The sequence below is a fragment of the Sus scrofa genome, chromosome 13 (genome assembly GCF_000003025.6).
Source record: "Sus scrofa isolate TJ Tabasco breed Duroc chromosome 13, Sscrofa11.1, whole genome shotgun sequence".
NCBI lineage: Eukaryota > Metazoa > Chordata > Mammalia > Artiodactyla > Suidae > Sus > Sus scrofa.
In genome coordinates, this window is record NC_010455.5 from 61078031 (window position 1) to 61098625 (window position 20595).

Sequence of the window (20595 nt, forward strand, 5' to 3'; positions counted from 1 at the left end):
TCCTGAAACTTGAAAATCTTTTTTTTGGTGGTATGTGGAAGTTCCCAGGCCAGGGATTGAATCCATGCCATAGCAGTGACCTGAGCCGCTGTAGTGGCAATGCTGGATCTTTAACCTGCCGAGCCACCAGGGAACTCCCTGAAAATCTTTGTTGTTTGAAATGCCATGGCATTTTATATCTTGTGGGCCTTTTTGGCTTTTCTCCCAAAAGGAGTGCCTGACACATAGTAACTTTTCATCGATACTTGTGAATGAAGTTATCTATTGTTTTATCTCCCTTCAAAGGTTGTAGGCTGCTTCTTAATCTAATTTTTTGAAACTGTCTTCTGATTAAATATTTTCCACTTTGGCTTCTTGCTTTGAAAAGTCCCTTTTGCTGTGGAGAGTGAAGTGAGGTCTAGGTAGAAATGTCTTAAGCAGTTGCTCCTGGTTGCTTCTGAGCTGTTGCTCAGCACAGCTCTCTGCCGGGCATTAGGCTTTTGAAGTTGGTGATTGTTACTGAAAGGGAGTGGAGAAGTTCCCACTGTGGCTCACCAGAAAACGAACCTGACTAGTATTCATGAGGATGCTTGTTTGACCCCTGGCCTCACTCACTGGGTTAAGGATCCAGCATTGCCAGGAGCTGTGGTGTAGGTCGAAGATGAGGCTCTGATCCCGAGTTGCGGTGGCTGTGGGGTAGGCTGGCAGCTGCAGCTCCAATTTTACCCCTAGCCTGGGAACTTCCATATTCTGAACCTGCACCTGCATCCCCCGCCTCCCCTGCAAAAAAGAAAGAAAGAAAGGGAGTGGAGGTAGGAATCAGGTAAAGAAAAGAGTTGCTCTTGGGCTGAAATGGTGCTGCCTGGCTGACCTGCAGGATGGGGAGTCCTGAGCACTGGGTGTTGCCTGCCTCTTCAGTGCACTCAAAACATATAACATCTGTGCATCTGTTTCCTCTTCTGTAGAATAGGTATAAAAATACCTGCTTTGGGGGCACTGCTAGATGATAATAGATGCTTGCAAAATCTCTTAAGAGATCGAAACAAAACCAAACCTTTGTCCTAGAACAGGGGTTCTCAACCAGCAGGGTGGTTTTGCACCACCTCCCCTGGGGATGTTAGGCAATGTCTAGAGACTTTTTTTGTTGTTGTTACAGTTGAGGGGGAGAGGGTGCTAATGGCATCTAGTGAGTAGAGGTCAGGGACACTGAAAAACATGCTACAGGACAGGTCCCCCATAACAAAGAATTTTCTGCCCCCAAATGACAATAATCCTGAGGCTGAGAAACCCTGTCTAGAGTGTTTTTCCAGTGAGACTTTTATTTCTTTCTGAGGATAGTAACCTAATCTAACTTGCCTGCCTTTTTTTTTTTTTTTTTTTTTTTTTTTTTTGTGGTTCAGGCAGTGGGCTGAGAGGAGTCTTCTCAGACTTGGGCTTACTTTAATTTTTTAAAAAGATAAACATCCTTTCCATCCTCCCCCCCCTCCTGCCCAAGCACTGGCCTTGGTTTCTGGAGCCCTGTGGTCTGCAGGCTTTGGCCACTAATTGGCCAAAAGACCTCCAAGAAATCACTAAGAGGGTGTTTGTTTCCACCTATAAAATGAGGAATTTTGGCTAAATGATCTCTCCCCACCAAATGTGATGTGTTCTGACTGCCAGTATGGAGCTTTGGATTTGACTTCTCTCATGTTGGCCTTTAAGAAGAGGGGACATGGGAGCACGTGTCAGCATTGACATCTTTTCTGGGAAGTAACTATGTAGCTAATATGCCTGTTTCAAGAAAAGCTTATTTTGGAGTTCCCATCCTGGCTCAGTGGTAATGAATGTGACTAATATCCATGAGGACTCTGTTTCAATCCCTGGCCCGGCTCAGTGGGTTAAAGATCTGGTGTTGCCCTGAGCTGTGGTGAAGGTCACAGATGCAGCTTGGATCTGGTATTACTGGGGCTGTGGATTTAGGCTGGCAGCTGCAGCTCTGATTTGACCCGCAGCCCTGGAACCTCCATATGCTGTGGTTGCGGCCCTAAAAAGACAAAAAAGCCCCCAAAACCCCCAAACCAAAAAACTCAGCATCTTTAGTGGATGTGTCTGTGAAAGGGCAAGTAAGTTTATCTGTGTGTGTGAGAGAGAGAGGGTGAGAGAGAGAGAGATGTCTCAATGAACAGCATTTCAATTAGAGAATCGCTCTGAACTTCAGATTTATGACTGTTATTTCTGAGATTGTCATAGAGGGCTGTGCTTAAAGTTGAAACTTCTGAGTTGGTGACTTCCTTTGGGACTGGCTGAAAATGAAAGCAGAGTACGATTTTCTGTGCTCCAGAGAGAAGTGCCCTGTGCAGTAGAATACATTATCTCTTGATGGGGACACGCTGCATTTCTGAGGACAATCTGATTAGCCACTAAACGGGACACACAGGCAAGGAGGGGGCTGCCTGTGAATGTGGGTGGTGGGGGAGGGGGCGAGTCCTGCTGGGCGTCCAACCCTAGAATGTGCTGCTCATCCTCGTTTCACAATAAAGATGGTATCGCCAAAACTCTTCACTCAAAGGAAGTTCCAGAATTAACTGTGAGAGTCCGCAGTAACAGCAGCAGAGGCGGTTGTAAAGGGAACTGTCCTCTTCTTGGGAGGGTAGCGGTGAATGTGATGGGTTTTCTCTCCCCCATATTTACAGCCATGTTACCATATATGTGCCTGGGCCAGGGCATCTTCGAGGCTTGTGCTTCTTTGGAGGGAGTGTCCTTGGCCTCCTGCCAGGAGATTGATCAAATGCTGGCAAGTCTTCCTTTTTCTGGGCCTACTCCTGTTTAACCTCCCAGGGGCCTGTGGGTTGCCTGGCCTTGCACCACTGGGGGCTGCTTAACCTAAAAGTGAAGTGGTGCCCTTTTGTGTTGGCAGTGGCCGCATCCCCCAGGCCTTCCCCACATTTCTGGGGGGCCAGCTGCTTCTGGCCTCCTGCGTCTCCAGGCACTTTTAAGTCTCTGGGCATTAGCCTTCCTTTCTGCAGCTTGACTTTAAAGGAAGCTTTATGATTTCATCCTTTTTTAGACAATAATTTTTAAAGTGAGCAGCCTGAAAGACTTTGACAAAGACCCTTTGTTTTTTAGGGGGTAGAGGTGATGTGGATATGCCAAAAAGAACAGGAAAGGCTGATGGATTTTCATTGGGAATTTTTTTCAGCAGAAGGGTGACTTTCCAAGTGCATGGTGCCCTGGTGCCGAGTGGCCAAACTTGGTGAAGAAAGGGTAGACTCAGAGGGGATGCAGTCACCCATTTTTTTCCCTGGTGGTGCTTTGGATCTTACTTGGAATTGAGGGAAGAAGGTTCTGTCGGAGTTGGTGCTGGCATGTTCAGATCAGCACATGTCACAGTGTGTCCCTTGTCTACATTCATTTGGACTTGCTGCTTGATAGGCTAATCTTCAACTAAAAAGCTGAATATGAGTAGTTTATGAGAGTAGAAAGTAGAGCAGATCAGAAGGTAGAATCACATCCAACAGGAACGTTTCCTCTGCTTTACCTCCTGTATGCTAAATCTCCTATTTCCTTTTTTTCCTTTAATCCTCAACACACCTTTATGAAGTAAAGCCTTCCTGATCCCCATTCTGCAGATAAGAAAATCGAGGGCCAGAAAAAATTAAGTGACTTGGTCAAGATTATGGACTTCCCATCACAGTTATAATGAAAGCCACACATTTTACCCACTGGTACTGGCTTCTCTGGCCTTACCCAGTACTTTGCTCCTTTCCCCTTAACGCTCCTGACTTTGTGGCTGGTTTTCTGTCTCTTGAACTTGCCAAGCTCTTTTCTGCTGTAGGGCCTTTGTACTAGCTGTTGGCTCTGCTCTTCTGCCTGATTTTTTTTTTGCATGACTGTCTCTGCCTTGACTTTCAGGTCTTACATGTCTCAGCTTGTTCTCTCTGACCAGCTGTAACTGATACAATTGGGTGTCTGTTTTAATTTTCTGCATAGTACTTATCACTAGCTGACTTGTCTTTTTTTAGAGCCATAGCCATGGCACGTGGAGGTTCCCAGGCTAGAGGGTGAATCAGAGCTGTAGCTGCTGGCCTACACCACAGCCACAGCAGCATGGGATCCGAGCCATGTCTGTGACCTACACTACAGCTCATGGCAATGTCGGATCCTTAACCCACTGAGCAAGGGCAGGGATCGAACCTGTGTCCTCGTGGATGCTGGTCAGATTAATTTCCACTGAGCCACGACAGGAACTCTGAGCTTACTTCTCTTGATTATTTTATCATTTTGTTTGTTTACTGTCTGTCTGCCTGCCTTCCCTAAAATATGTGTATCATGAAAGCAAGGACCTTGACTGCCTTATTTCACTTACATCCTCAGTGTCTGGAGTAAGGATGGAACATTATATATATATGTGTGTGTGTGTGTGTGTATGTATGTGTGTGTGTGTGTGTGTATATATATATATATATATATATATATATATATTTAGTAGGTGTTCATTGTGTTGAATAAAGGGGATTTAGATTTCAAATCAAGAGGTCCTCTCTGAAACCCTGGCTAAGTTGTATGTTTTGCATTTTAATCCTCTTCTAGGTGAGTTTTCATATTTATTGGTATGAGTCCTAAGGCACAGCCTGCCAATGTCAGAGCAAGTCTTAACAAAATTTTGTAGCAGCATTTTTTTTTTTCAAACTTTTGGGTCTCAAGAGCTCTTTACATGCTTAAAATTCGAGGCCCCAAATGAGTTAATACCAGACAGTATTTATCTCATTCAAAATGAACACTGAGAAAATTAACACAGAAAATTTAAAAAATAAACCTATTGCAGATCAACATAGTAGCATTTTTGTTTTGTTTTCTTTTGTTATTTTAGGGAAGCAGGCTAGGCATATGGATGTTCCCAGGCTAGGGGTTGAATCAGAGTTGCAGCTGCCGGCCTACACCACAGTCACAGCAATGCTGGATCCTTAACCCACTGAAGGAGGCCAGGGATTGAACCCATGTCCTCATGGATACTAGTCAGGTTCGTTACCTCTGTGCCACGCTGGGAACTCCAGTAGCATTTGTTTTGAAATGATTTTTATTTTTTCCATTATAGTTGATTTACAGTGTTCTGTCAATTTCTACTGTATAGCAAAGTGACCCAGTCATACATATATATATATATATTTTTCTCACATTATTCTCCATCATACATGACTAGCTATAGTTCCCTGTGCTATATAGCAGGATCTCATTGCTTATCCATTCCAGAGGCAATAATTTGCATCTGTTAACCCCAGATTTCCAGTCCATCCCACTCCCTGCCCCTCCCCTTGGCAACCACAGGTCTGTTCTCCAAGTCCATGAGTTTCTTTTCTGTGGAAAGGTTCATTTGTGCCATATATTAGATTCCAGATATAAGTGATATGGTATTTGTCTTTCTCTTTCTGATTGACTTCACTTAGTATGAGAGTCTCTAGTTCCATCCAGGTTGCTGCAAATGGCATTGCTTATTCTTTTTCATGGCTGAATCCTGTTATCTTTCTATTTTTTTGTTTGTTTTCAAGAAGAACAAAGAAGAACCTTGTATAGCCTGAAATACTCAGAAAGTGTTGGGAAATTAAAGGGCATTATTATTATTTTTTTTGGCTGAGTAGTATTCCATTGTGTATATGTACTACATCTTCTTATTCTGTTCATCTGTCAATGGACATTCACATTTAGGTTGTTTCCATGTCAGTAGCATTTTTCTTAATAGATAATAACTATATTTTCCAAAACAAAAGAAGTATGGCATTGTTGTATGTTTTTGTATATTGCTTTAGATCTGACTTAATAGAAGGTAACTGTTCTTATATATATGCTTCCTTGATGTTCTTATGAAAGTGGTTTTGACTTTGAAGATCCTCTGAAAAACTCTTGGGAGGTCCCGAGGGTCCCCAGAGCACCGTTAAGGGCCACTGGCTTATAGGATAGAGAGGTAATTTGAAAGCTTGGGTGGTGGCATGGAACATTTGAGGGAAGAAGAAGCTGAAGGCTTAAGTGGCAGGATGCTGTTGAATGTCTGGATATTGTGTCAGAGCTTTCTGTTCAGAAATATATGCATGGCAATGCATTTAATCCGTTTTTGCAAAACAGAATTGCTTCCCAGCTGAAGCTCCTCCTGCACTGCAAAGGAACACTGAGAACTTGGAAGCCAGTGATACTTGCATTGTCTTCATCTTTTTCAGATGAGCAAGATTACACCAAGCAGTTCAGAAGTTCTGCAGTGGGAGGGGTCTTTAAAAATGATAAAGCATAGGTTCCTCTTCAGGTCTGAAAGCAGGAGCTTCCTATGCAACTTCCTTAATGGCTGTTAATCTACAACACTTGGTAGTTCTTGCAGCTTTTGGTCTCAGGTGAAGTTGCCTTCTATGATAGAAATTAAATTGTCTTGAAGCCTTATTGCCCTTGGGTTCTGTCACCTTGGATTAAAAGCATCAAAAGGGAAGCTGTTAAAAATAGATGACGTATTCCACACTAGCCAAAAAAAAAGTTGGTGGTGGGGTAAATGATTAAAATCCAGTCCTCTGGGGAGTATTTTGCATGTGTCTTGCATGATATATGTAAGGTTGTCAAAATTAAGGTAATCAGATGGTAAAACACATGGGGAACTTGGTCATTAGGAAGTGGGTGGTACAGCTGGGGCAGGTGTGATTGGGGTCTTCAGTGCCTGACACACCAGGGTTTGGAAGAGCCTAATTTAAGGGCAGTGTCAGTGGGTTTCTTTTTCTTCTGATTCCTGAAAGTCAGACTAGTCAGTCTCAAGGACCAGGTGGCTTCATTTTAAATATGGGAGGCTTGCTTCTACATGTCAAAAAAAGGTGCGAGTCTGTGGTTTTGGGCTCTGTCAACTGCCGAACAGTAATGATTCTCATTTCCTCCCTTGTCCATCCATCCCTGAGGATTAAGTGATACCTTAGTTAACTTCTTGGTTAATCAAAGTGTTCAAATTTAGTCCCATTTCAGGAGTTGCTAACTTTTAAATTCTGAATTGTGTGTAGGCGAAAGTTGAGTTTTTTTTTTTCCAGAAAAATGAATATAATGCAATTAGTTAAGTGTGTGCAGGAGAAATAGATGGGAAAAATTACAATAAATTCATTCTGCCACAAAGCTTTTAGGAAAAAAAGAAATTCAAACCTATCTTAAGGTTCTTAAAATGAAACGAATATACTTTTTTTTCGATGAGGCTGTGGTTTAGCCTGTCTTAACACCAGAGTGGAAGAGGTTCTAAATATTGAATTATCATTCCTTTGAAGAACTTTCCACCCCCAGAGCCCGCCTTCCAGCAGGGGACTGGTTTGATGTTTGAAGAGGGGGGAGTGTAGTTGAGGTCTGGCTGTCTTGGGTCTTTGGAATCTAGGGGCTGAAAAGCAGTACCTTGGATGACCTGTGTGAATGTCAGCCCCTTATAGGCCTTCAGAGGATTTAACTTTTCTGAGACCTTTGTTTATTTGGGTGTTTCCAGCAGTGCTGGCAAAGTAAGAAGGGTCTTTCAAGTAGTGGAATCTTGAGCTATGGCCAGAAGTGAGTGAACACTTTGAAGGAAGAAAAGTGAACGTTTTCATTTCAGTCTCACTTGAAAATAAAAAAGGTGAGCCCTTAGGGCCAGGGATTGGGCCGAGTACTTAGTATGGATTGTATGTTTTGCCTCTCATGATGATCCTAAGAGACAGGAACCAGGGCCCCCCACTCTCCTCTTTTTACATAGATGAGGGAGGAGTTAAAGTTCTGGGGAAGGGGGACAGAATGGGATGGATGGACATTTTGGAGGTTTTTTTGGACGCAAACTTATATTTGGAATGGATGGGCAGTGGGGCCCTACTGTACAGCACAGGGGAATGTGTGTGATTGGGTCACTTTGCTGTACAACAGAACTTGAAGAAACATTGTAAATCAACTACACTTTAATAAAAAAGGTAAATTTAAAAAAAGTTATATAAGTTGCTTAAGAGAACATGGTAGGTAGTTGATGAGGCTGGAATTTGAACCCAAGTGTTTTGAGTCTTGTTTCTAGCCTTTTTGGACATACTGAGGGCTGGGCAGGGGAAGGGGGTCTTCTTTCCAGGGATAGAAGTTAGACATTTCTTTCTGGCTCCCAAATTTCTCAGAAATCGGTTGAAAGTGGCCAACAGGCATCTATTCACTATTTTTGATCCAGCAACAGTGTAAATTGGGAGTTCCTGTTGTGGTTTAGTGGTAATGAACCTGACTAGTATCCATGAGGACAAGGGTTCGATCCCTGGCCTCACTTAGTAGGTTGGGGATCTGGTGTTGCCATGTGAGCTGCTGTGGTTTGGGTCATAGACGTGGCTCGAATCCTGCATTGCTGTGACTGTGGTATAGGCCAGCAGCTATAGCTCTGATTTGACCCCTAGCCTGAGAACTTCCATATACTGCAGCTATGGCCCTAAAAAGACAAAAACAAAACTCCCAAACCAACAGTGTAATTTCTTTCTTTTTTTTTTTTTCTTTTTTTCTGGCTGTAACTGTAGCAGGTGGAAGTTCCCAGGCCAGGGATCGAACCTGTCAAATTCTTAACCCACTGCACCACACGGGAACTTCCTAAACAGTGTAACTTCTTTTAGGCAGCAGATAAATTGACATTATAGTACCTTGAACCCAAATTGGACTGCCTGCCGTATCCCAGGCACTGTACTAGGGACTGGGAGACAATAGGGAAGGATAATTCTGTCTTCCTTGCCCTCATGGACTCATAGTGTAACAGTGAAAACAGGTACATAAGCACACAAGTGATTTTAGGACACTGGCAGTAGGCCCACATAGGGTAATTAATTGGGGTGATATATAGAGAAGTATGTTGCCAACATAGAACCCAGATTTAGGGCTTCCCAGGGCCAGTGATATCAAACTGGAACTGTAAAGGTGAGTGGGAGTGAGCTACAAGTGGGGGTGAGGGAGGGAAGGAATGTCAGGTCACCGAGATAACATGTGCCAAGGCCTGGGGAACAGAGAGGCAAACGGCTTGTTGGGGCATCTGGAAAAGTTTACTGTAAGTAAATTGTAAAAGCAGTGGGTGAAGTACAGAGAGATGAGGAAGGGGAGGCAGACAGGGGCTGGAGGATGGATTCAAGCAGAGGAATGACATGGTCTGGTGTACGCTTCTCAAAGATCATACTGGCTGTGTGTGTAGAACAGATTGAGGGAGAAAGATTCAGAGAGAGGAATAGGAAGGCTTTATGGAGCCCAGTTAAGAAAGGGTTTTGGTTGGGGTTTGGGTCAGGGCAGAGGAGTTTAAAAGAATTGGAGGATTTAAGAAAGATACTAAAGCTCAAGATCAGTATGACTTGATGCTCAGTTACACTTCTTTATTCATGTATTTGACAAATAGTTGCTAAGCACCTACCATGTGGTCAGCATTGGTGATGGGAATATAATAGTATGTAAAGCAGACCACAAAGCAGGCCTGGGGTTTAACTAGGGCAAGGGATGGAGTAGGGAGGAGAGTATTGTAGGCTTGAGGGAATAGCATGGGCAAAGGCCCTGTGGCAGGGATAAGGAGAGAAGAAAGACTAGAGGTGCCACCAGCCTCAGTGGTGGTGGATGAAGCAGGTGTGGAGGAGAAGCAGACTGGGCAGACAGAGGAGTTCTTTTTAATACCTTTAGATGCTGTGGGCATCCAGGAGATGATCCCAGTAGCCGTTGGCCCTGGGATTACAGATTGGTGAGTCCTCTTCTATAGAAGCCACTGGAGCCGGCAGGGCGGACAAGACAGCCAGGGACATGTAGAAAAGGCAAAGAGCAACAGATTCTGGGACAACAGATTCAGAGGACCACTGTGTCCAGTTTCTTTTCTCCATGGAGATCTCTAAGTTTGTGTGTTTTTATTCTCATCTTTCTTACAAATGGAATCTAGCACTTTTCTTTGTACTTTGCTCTGGAAGCCGTTTGAGGCGACCACAAACCTGTGGTGTAAGGCTCAGCAAAGCTAATCCACCTTCCCCACCCTTGTGGAGCCACCCTGGGAGAATCCTATTTTAGAAGTTGTATCACCTGGTTAGAACAGTGGCAGAAGATGGAGGTGGCCTAGAAATAGCTTTCGTAGATTGCACACTTACTTCCTGCTGGGTCCTTTGCCCAGTGCTTTATAAACACCATCTTATTAAGCCTCCTGACCACCTGTTGAGGGAGGTGCTCTTATTCTCCCCCTTTCATGGAGGGGAAAAGTGAGACTTTGGGATCTTGCCTGAAGTCCTGCAGTAATAGGGTGGCAGAGCTGGGATTAGAACCCTGCTGCCTGAGGCCAGCCACTATCAGGAACAGGGGAGGATGGTGATGCCTTGCAAAGGGAAGCTGAGTCTTAAGGCATTCACATATAAAGAATTTCTTGAGCATTGGAGGACAGATCAGTAGCAGAAGTTCTCAGAGGTAATTGTCCTTGTGTGTGGCGGGGGGCAAGGGCAGAGTGTTTCCTGAGCAGGTTCTTTGAACCAAGAACAGGCCCCATTGCCAGGTATTCAAGCAGAAGTGGAAACCATTCATAGGCGACATGGTGGGGAAAAGGGGAAGGGAATTCTCTTATTGGGCAAGACCTGCAATGATATGTTTTATGAGGTTGCCGCCAAACTTTATTCTGTGATCCTGTGTATTGGAAAGGCCAGAATGCTCTGTGGTTGGGAGTTGAGTATAATTCCGCATTGTTCAGCTTTTTCTCAAAGGGTGAATTAGGGAGGATAATTATCTTCCCTAAAGTAAAATATATCGTCATAGTGGGTTTATTTGTTATGATACCCAGCTGACATTTTAGGCAGAGGATCCTTCCCTTTACTGAGTTTGCATTTTTAAAAAAATTATTAATTTCTCCAGTTTTACTGAGATACTTCAGATGTAATATTGTATAAGTTTACAATACAACATCATTTGATATATTGCAAAATGATTGTCACTGTAAGTTTAGTTAACATCTATCACCACACAGAGTTAGAAAATTTTTTCCTTGTGATGAGAACTTGTAAAATCTACTCTCTTAGCAACTTTCAAATATACAATATGGTATTGTTAACTCTAATTGTCATGTTGTATATTATATCCCCAGAACTTACTTATAATGAATAAGAAAGGTTTAATATAAATAATTTTTTGATTTTTTAAAAAATTGAGGTACGCTTGATTTATAATTTAAGTTTCAGTTGTACAGCATAGTAATTCACAATTTTTAAAGAACTTTGAAGCCCTAGAATCATCCAGAAGTAATAGCTAGTTATCAGAGAGGTGGTCGGAACTCTGGAGCTGACCACCTGGGCTTGTTCTTAGACGTCTGGTGACCCTCTCCGAGTTTGTTAGCTAAGAGTCCTAGGTGTCCGCATAGTGTTTGAAATACCAAGGTCATGCAGTTCAGCAGCATTTTGGCGCCAGCTCTCTTTTTCCCTTCGGTGATTCCCTAGTCACTGTGAGTGACACCGGAGCCCTGGATACAGCTGCAAGAGGTTCTCAGGCACAAATGGTCCAGGATCAGATGAAGAAGCAGGCTCTCCCACCCTGCTTCTGGACAACAGGAAGTCTTCCAGAAGAAGGCTCACAGGCTGACTTTCCACCTCCTCCCCTCTAGGCCCCAAAGGCCTCTGCTGTTGACCTTTTACTTCCAGGGCATCACTGATGATTATACCCGAACCCCCCCCCCCCCCAGTCCTCCTTCCCTTGTCCTCCACTTGACTAAGTGTAGATGAAGAGAAGCCTCAAAATGTTTCCAGCCAGACCAGGAAGGTTTCTGCCTCGTCCTTTGTGAGGATGATTATTTTTTGAGATGCTAGGGAAGAATCTGTCCCTGTTTCTGCCCTTTTAAAAATTAGGACCCCTAGCAGATTGCTCAGTGGAAGATCATTAACTGTGGTTGATGTGTTGGTCTCTGTTTTCAGGGGGAAATGTAAAATATGCCTAGAGTTTATTTGTTCAACGTTCTGCTTACTAAGCATGTTGGTTAAGCATTTTTTCTTTTGCCCTAACTTACAAAAATGTTATGTGGCCACAGTAGAAAAATGAGGAAATAGTGAAGTAGAAAAATTAGCCAATTGAATTCTGCATAAAAAAGAAAAACAGTTCTCCATAATCTTGTCACTTAGAGAATAAGAATGGAGAACATTTTAATCCACCTCCCAGGGATCACCATTGATGAGCAGCTCTGTTTACCAGTCATGTAGACCAGGGTTATAATCCTGGCCCAGGGTTATAACTTTACTAGTTATGCATGATTTGGGCATGTCAACCTCTTTGTCACTCAGTTTCCCAATAGAATGGGAAAAACGGTGGTGTCTGCCTCATGCTGTGGTCCTGAGGATTTAGGAAGAGAACAAATGCCTACAATGGTAGGCATGGTAATGCTTGCCAAAGTTTAGCTATTATTATTAGAATGGTCACAGTGCACAACCTTGCTTCATGGGCATGGCGTCCAGGCATCTATTGCAATTATCAGCTGTAGGCAGTGTTGAGTATGTCATGCTTTGTCATTCGGAAACACTAAATTGTGTCCACTTCTTCCCATTAAGGGCCTGAAAACTTTTAGTAAGGTAACTGGGTGGTGATGAAAGATCAGAGAATATTGGTCATGCTGCTGTTTCCTGGCCTGGTCCCCAGTGGGGACAAACACACATTCGAAGGGCCACCCAAAAGGAGAGAGCCAGTCACAGTAGATAAGGCCTCTTGCCCTCTTGCCTGAGCACGTCCCTGCTCTCCTGCATTCAGCAGCTCCCTGTGTCTTCCTGGGAGGTCAAAGTGTACAGTTACAAATTTGGTCAGACTCCATTCAAACAGCACTTGTTTTCCAGTAATCAGTCCCAGAAGTACACTGACTTCCTGACCCTTTTAGATAAGGCTTTTAAATATAAGCACATAAGGGAAATATTAATGCCCATAGTGGTTTTCATTTGTGCAGCTTTTTGGGATGTTGCTGAAAAAATTGGTTTGCCTTTGCATATAAAATATCCAGTTAGGAAGAAATGACAGGATGATAGGCTGGATTCTGGAGAGGGAACTTGACAAACTGTTACTTATTATTTGTGCATGGTATTTGCATTTCTTTCCCCAAGGGCTAGAGGTGGCAGCTCTTCTCTTTTGAGAGTTTGTGTTCTGTCTCTCTGAAAGTTCATGTTCAATGGAATGCTTTTTATCTCTCTTGCAACATCTTGGTTGTTGGAGGGCTAAATTAGTTTTTCCTTGCTGTTTCTCATGAGCAGTGAACTGAGGTTCTTTAATGGTCTGTGTTCAGCACCTGGCACTCCTGCTAAGGTGGGAGAAATGCTTCCTGAGGCTTCCTGCTGATCCCTGTGGCATAATTCTTCTGCAAAGAAAACTTGGCACCCAGAAAGCAATTTCAGGAGATAATACTTTCCTATGCCATTCCAACTCTTGTGTCTTTGCGGGGTAAATACGTCCTGGCAGGGGAACTTGAGTGAAGAGATGGGCAACTGGAGGATCTGGGTTTGGAGGACAGGTCTTGGGAAGACCCAGGTGACCCTGAATGTCTATTACTAGGTGCCTGAGGATACAATGGGGAGTTTCTGCATCCACACGAGCACACACTCTTCCCACACAACTGAGCTTGTTTTTTAAATGTCAGTTTTGTTTTTTACAATTGGCTCCCACTCCTCAATATTTATGGCCCCGATGAAAGCTGTTTCTATGAGTCATGACAATATTTTTGTTGATATTTGTGTGTGTGTGTAATGATTACTGAGCTGTGTAGAGATTTCCTGAATTTAAGAGTGTTTTCTGGGCCTGCCCCTAACTACCTGTGTGTGTTCCTGACCAAGGTTCATAAACAACCTCAGCCATATTATTCTTACCTGCATTGGGAAGGGATTGGATCAGGTGCTAAGATTCTTCCTCTGCAAGTATTTTTTGGTTAAGGATGAGGAGGAAAGACACTGAAATAACATTTGGGGGAAGTGTGGAGAGCTGTTGAATTCTTAAAAGACTGCTTGAACTTTGTGGTATTTATTACTAGGTTTCCTCTTATTAATTTCATTTTGTTGCTTTGGCACCTCAGGCCAGGCACTACCAGACTCAAGTTTTATACCAGGTGTTTCCTTCTGACTGAACATTCCCTGAGGCAGATTGAATATGTTAATGTTTCATAAGTCAGACTTTCCAGCTCCTAATCACTGCAAAGTTCTTGGCCAACTTCCCTGCTGTCTTTATAGCCACTGTTTATTATCGAAGGTCCTCAACTTGGAGAATTGCATTTAAGCGTGGTTTTGTTAGAAACATGCATTACTGTGGTTGGAACATCCTGAAATTAAAGGATATATGGAAAAAAAATGTTGTTGCATATGTCCTGCTTGGCTCAGTGAATCTCCTGTCTGTCATAACTCTGATTTAAATTTGACTTTTAAGTAGGATGCTTTGAAAAATTGAGCTAAGCCAATTCTCAGTGACTTTTTTTCTTTCCCTCTGAACATTTCTTTCCTTCTAATACTGTTGCATATTTTACTTTGTCTAGGATTCTCAGGAAAGACATGTCTGACAAGATGTCTAGTTTCCTCCATATCGGAGACATTTGTTCTCTGTACGCCGAGGGATCGACAAATGGATTTATTAGCACCTTGGGGTAAGAGCAACCTATTTCTTGTGTGACAGGATTTGTTTAAGACATTGTAACATCATGTTAAAAACTGTGATTTCCTAGGACAAGAATGTTCCCATTTTAATTAGTTTTTCCAGGGGTGGTTGGAATCATGATATCAAGTCTCATGTTAGCCAAGTTGAACCTCTTACACAAAAATACTATTTTCCTGTCAGTTCTGGAAATCTCATTAGTTAGGACTATGTTAATTCAGAATTTATTATAGTTCCTTCTCTTTCATAAATAAGGGGCACAGTGCTAAGTATATGGGATGAATTTTAGGATTAATTTTTACAGACCTCCAAGGGAGTTCTTTAGCTTTGTAAAAGCTTATTTTCTAATGGTGACTTGTTTGCCATAAAAACAAAGACCAAACTTCTCAGATGCTTATCTGTTTTTTAAAAAAACTTTTAATGTGTCTGTACATTTATTGGGCATTGAAAATTTCTCATATAGTTAAAAAAATTTTATTGGAGAGTAATTGACTTGCAAAGTTGTGTTAATTTCAGGCGTTTACAAAGTCTGAGTTATATACACACACATACCCATTCCTTTTCTGACTCTTTTCTCAGATAGGTTATTGCATAGTATTGAGTAAGTTTCCCTTTGCTATACAGTAGATTCTTGTTGCCCATCTATTTTATATATAGTAGTGTGTATATGTTCCCAATCCCAACCCCCTAATTTATTCCTCATCGCTCCATGTTCCCCCTTTGGTAACTGTAAGTTTGATTTTGAAATCTTTTGTCATTTTTACTCGATTCTATGTATTAGTGATCTCATGTTTGTCTTTGTCTGACTTACTAAGTATGATCATTTCTAGGTCCATCCATGTTGCTGCAAATAGCATTTTTTTTTTTTATTTTTTATTTTTTTTGCTGTTATCTCTCCTCTGAAGCAGAACTTTTCCCACTTGAAACTGCTGTATGTATCTGAAAGTTACAAGTTGCACAAAGTTCTTTAAATCAGATGTTTGGTGTTTTCTGTGCTTTCTGAAATTTTTTCCCAACTCTTAAGGATTGGGATATATAAAATAAATATAAAAAATAAATACAAATAATACTGATTTGCTTATCTTCTTCCTTCTCCTCCTCCTCAAACTGTCTAGAAGAGGAAATGAGAAGTGAATTAGCTCCAAAGACAGACCCGATCAGAATGGAGAGTGAAAATGGTTAATTCCAGAATAGTCAGGAATGGTCTGTAACGTCTTTGAGGAATAGTTAGGCCTCGGGTGGCATTGTTGGCATTTGGCAAGAGCTGGTCTCAAATAAGTGGGGGCCAGGGCGGGGGCGGGGGGAGGAGGAGGAGAGGGCAAAGGGGGAAGGCAACAGCTTCTCCAAGAACCTCGTTCTTACAGCAGCCAGGCTCTTCCTTTTCATCACAGTTCTTATTGAAAATGTGCTTATTCTTGGATACTTGCACGGGGTAAATATTCCCGGGCTCTTACTCAGTTACTCTAGGCTCAAGGGGCACGTTATTTCAGGTAAAGAATTATAGCTCAATTGGAATAAAGATTGCATTTTCACAAGTCATTGATAAAAAGAAGTCATCCACCACTGCCTGAGCACCAAATCAAGTGACTTTTTTTTTTTTTTTTTTTTGCCTCAGTCCTTACCTTTTTTAAACTTGTCTACACTGAAGACTCACCCTCCACAAAATACTTTTCTGTGGCTTTTGGCAAAGAGTTATGCTGCTTGTGCCTCTCTTTTGGTCCCTTTTTCTTCTTGCCTGACTCCTTTTGCCATCCTTATGGTTGAATCTTGCATCCTCTTCTTACTTGTCAGCTTTTTACAATGAGCACCATCATTGTTGCTCTTTACGGGGCTGCAACCTCTGAGCATCAGAGAAGTGACATCACTTACCCAAGGTTTCAGAGCTACAAAGACTTAGGACTCCAAGACCGGTGCTCCTACCAGTTGCCTTTGGCAGGGTAGACCTCCCCTTCCAGGCTTTCCTGAGCACCCCTCTCTAACTGAATTTGCTCACTCCCCCTCCTCACTGTCTGTCTGTAGCTTTTATCTGGGTGCCCTGTGAAGCCTCAACCACACCTTATGCCCAGTCTCTTGTCTGTGGCCCCAATTTATTTTAATGGTGCCACTGCCCTTCCAGTCACCCAGGCTCACTTCCCATCAGTTGCTGAGTCCTCTGTGGCAGCCCCTGAAATCTTAGTACTTCCTCCTTTTCTTCCAGAGTGTCTGTTCTTAGGTTAACTATGAGATACAGATTCTTTGCTTTATCAACGTTCCCTTAAGTCTTGTGAACAAATTAATGATAAAGTCTTCCCCTTGAACACAAGGATGGCTCTTTTTTAAAATTTTGGGCTCTCATTCTTCCTTCAGATGAATATTTGATTCCTTGATGTGCTGCACATCTTTGAGGATAATTGGTGTGAGGGTGGATGTGGAAAATAAAGTTTGACCTTCTTTTTATTCTGACATTTATGGAGCACCAGTCGTGGATGACGATGAATGACTGCCAGTTTTTGTGGAACTCAGCATCCAGCCCTGTTTATGTAGCTCCATTCCATTTATGTAGCTCCTGTTACCTCCAAAGGGCTTTACTGACTCATTAAACTTTAGAACTCAAATAGGACCTTGGGGAGCTCATGTGTGTGACATGCATTGTCCAAGGAGTGCTTCTGAATTACCTGCTTGGTAAAAATAAAGGTTCTTGGGTCCCACAGCTTTAGTTGGCCTGGGAATGATGGAGACCTGGTATCAGTATATTTATGACACAGAAAGTCTTTTTTTTTTTTATTACTCAATGAACTTATTACATTTGTAGTTGTACAATGATCATCACAATCTGATTTTATAGGATTTCCATCCCACAACCCCAGCACATCCCCCCACCTCCCCAAATTGTCTCCTTTGGAGACCATAAGTTTTTCAAAGTCTGTGAGTTAGTGTCTATTCTGCTAAGAAGTTCATTCTGTCCTTTTTTCAGATTCTACTTGTCAGTGAAAGCATTTGATGTTGGTGTCTCATTGTATGGCTGACTTCACTTAGCATAATTTCTAGGTCCATCTATGCTGCTGCAAATGCTGGTATTTCATTCCTTTTAATGGCTGAGTAATATTCCATTGTGTATATGTACCACATCTTGATCCACTCCTCTGTCGATGGACATTTAGGTTGTTTCCATGTCTTGGCTGTTGCAAATAGTGCTGCAATGAATATTGGAGTACATGTGTCTTTGCGAGTCATAGTTTTCTCTCATGGTCTTCTCTGGATAGATGCCCAGGAGTGGGATTGCTGGGTCAAATGGTAGTTCTATTTTCTGAGGAATCTCCATACTGTTTTCCACAGTGGTTGCACCTATTTACAATCCCACCAACAGTGTACTAGGGTTCCTTTTTCTCCACACCCTCTCCAGCACTTATTGTTTATAGCCTTTTTGATGATGGCCATTCTGGCTGGTGTAAGGTGGTACCTCATGGTGGTTCTGATGTGCATTTCTCTAATAATGACTGATGTTGAACATCTTTTCATGTGTTTTTTTGGCCATCTGTGTAAGGCAGAGAAAGTCTTAAGAACAGTTCCCTACCTGAGACTCCTTGAGACCAGATGAAGAAACTGAAACCAGGAGGAATGAAGTGATGTAGTTATTGTCGTGATGCTTGTAGTGGCCATTTGCTGTCTACAATTCATTTTCTTCTAGCCTAGACTGGGGCCTTTTCTCCTACCCCTTTCTCCTTGCTTGAGAGCTTTTATTTATTTATTTATTTATTTATTTATTTTCCCTTTAAAAAAAATTATAGTTGATTTACAATGTCGTGCCAATTTCCGCTGTACAGCAAAGTTACCCAGTCATACATATATCTACGTTTTCTTTCTTATATTTATTATCTTCTATCATGGTCCATCCCAAGAGACTGGATGTAGTTCCCTGTGCGACACAGTAGGACCTCATTGGAAAGCTTGGCAATTAATTAACCCAGCCTTATGTTGGATTCTGAGCCATTCCCCACCCCCATAATTTATTTGATCTGGTAACATTACCTTATTTATACTCACATGGGCTTCATGGTGGGCATTTTCTTTGTACATATTCAACTCTTGGTTTTCGCATAAATTCTTGGGCTATTGACACACTGTTCCTTTTGCTGATGCAGAGAACTCTTATGTCTTGCAACTGAAGGAAGCTGATTGCTTGTGGGCTTTTTGGGACACTGTGATTCACCCACTCAAGAGATACTGAGCATCCTGCCTGAGCAGGAAATGTGATGGCCCTAGGCACCTTCTGGGCTGCAAAGCAGGCAGGTCCCTGCCCTCATGGAGCTGGCAGCCTAGTACACCATTTGTGCTTCAGCCTTGTGAGACTGGGGACACAGAGGGAAGGCAGAGAGGGCCTGGGGTAGAAAGGGTTAGGGGACCTTCCTGGAGAAGGTGGGTGCTCTGAGTCAGGGCCTTTAAGAGGTGACAGAGGATTTTGGAGGAAGGAGCAGTAAGAGTTAAGCCTGAGTATTTAATGGACCTTGGCTTTGGGATTAGAGATAGCACAGATTAATGGAAAAACCATATAACTGGGAGCCAGTTCTATGGTCACTTGGAAAATGAGCCACTCTACTGATATTAGTTTTAGGAACTTGGAGAAGTTATTTAAACTCCTCAGATCTTCAATTTCCTTATCTGTTAAAAAAAAAAAATCAATTCTTCTAAAAGCATTGCTCAAGTTAGATTGGTCAATCAGGACTTTAACATGGGGTCCTTCTAAAAGCATTGCGCAAGTTAGATTGGTCAGTCAGGACTTTAACTTTAATTTGGGGGGGGTTATTTATTTGTAGTTTCTTGCACTTTCCCCACTAGATGCTTTTGAAGCTTCCAAGTCCTTTCTGACATCCATGCATTTGTACTTGGGATTCCTTCTGCCTGAAAACGCTCCCCTCTTCCTTCCCCCTCTCAGTTTCCCTTAGTTCCAGAATGACCTCTTCTACCAGCAGCTTCTCAGATGGCCTCAGGCACAGTCAGTTTCTGGCTATATTTTGGTCTTTTGTCTTACAGTCTTTAGGTAATATTCTCTTTATCAGTAAGTCTTTGTGGCTCCTGCAGTAACTAGCTTTGAGCTCCCTAAGAGCAGGGGCCCTGCTTATGCACCATCCCAGGGCCTAGCATGGAATGGGCCCCTCATCTACTGTTAGCTGATTGCATAGGCCGGACCCTTTGCAATGCCCCCAACTCAAGTGTTATTGCATGCTGTGGTCAAACCTGGCAGGGAGATGGTTAAGAGAAAAGGGCCATGGAAAACTGTAGCTTAATGTGTCCATTGCAGAAGCAGAACCTTAGGCTTTTGGGTGTGGTTTAGCTTCTTGCATAGGAAATCTCTAGTATAAGCAGCTCCCTGGCAGGAGAGTATGGCAACTATTTTTTGCACAGGAGCAGCCCTGGGTATTTGAATTTGCATAGTGCCTAAGGTTTTATTTTCTTAGACTTGGCTTGATACAGCATTGATCTTTATTTTCTTTGCAGCCTGGTTGATGATCGCTGTGTCGTACAGCCAGAAGCCGGGGACCTTAACAATCCACCCAAGAAATTCAGAGGTAAGTTGTTGATCTTCCTGAAGGGGATCCCTTGCCTCGCTTAAGTGTGTTGCTGTGTGTGGATTTTTTTTTTTTTAAAGCAGTCATTGGTTTATTTACTTATATATATATATATTAATATGATATGATACCAATTTCAAGCTTTCTGACAGCTTGAAAATTCATAAATAAGTTCACTGCCAAGATCGGGATGGCTTGTATCAGGGCCTTCATTTGTCTTTTGAAGGCATGTTGGTAAGTGCTAATTCAGTTTAAAAACCTTACATTGGTGCACATATGTTTCTGAACAAACAGTATGTGTGGATCTAGTCACAAGGAACACCTGTTATTTCTGAAGATCTTGCTGTTCCTTTTGGGGGCTTTGATATCCTTAGGTACCTCGTCTTGGAATGAGAAGGTCTCAGTTATTACACTTACTTTTTGAGTTAAAAGGCATAGGTGGGACAGCCTTCCTGCTGGTAGGCTGGCAGTGTTGCCTTTCTTTGTAGGCCTCTTGGGTTTG

General features: G+C 42.5%; 1 protein-coding gene across 9 annotated transcripts in view; it reads left to right on the forward strand.

Annotated features, from left to right (window-relative positions):
• ITPR1 (inositol 1,4,5-trisphosphate receptor type 1) overlaps nt 1-20595 on the forward strand; it is a 330788-nt gene that overhangs the window by 9900 nt on the left and 300293 nt on the right. For 8 of the 9 annotated variants that reach the window (XM_021069280.1, XM_021069282.1, XM_021069278.1 and 5 more), the window contains exons 3-4: nt 14432-14539; nt 20023-20093. In XM_021069280.1, the coding sequence (XP_020924939.1) occupies nt 14448-14539; nt 20023-20093 (163 nt within the window). In that variant the 5' untranslated portion in view covers nt 14432-14447. Of the gene's footprint in view, nt 1-2025; nt 2396-14431; nt 14540-20022; nt 20094-20595 lie in introns of those variants that run through there. The other variant, XM_021069276.1, reaches the window with a different exon arrangement.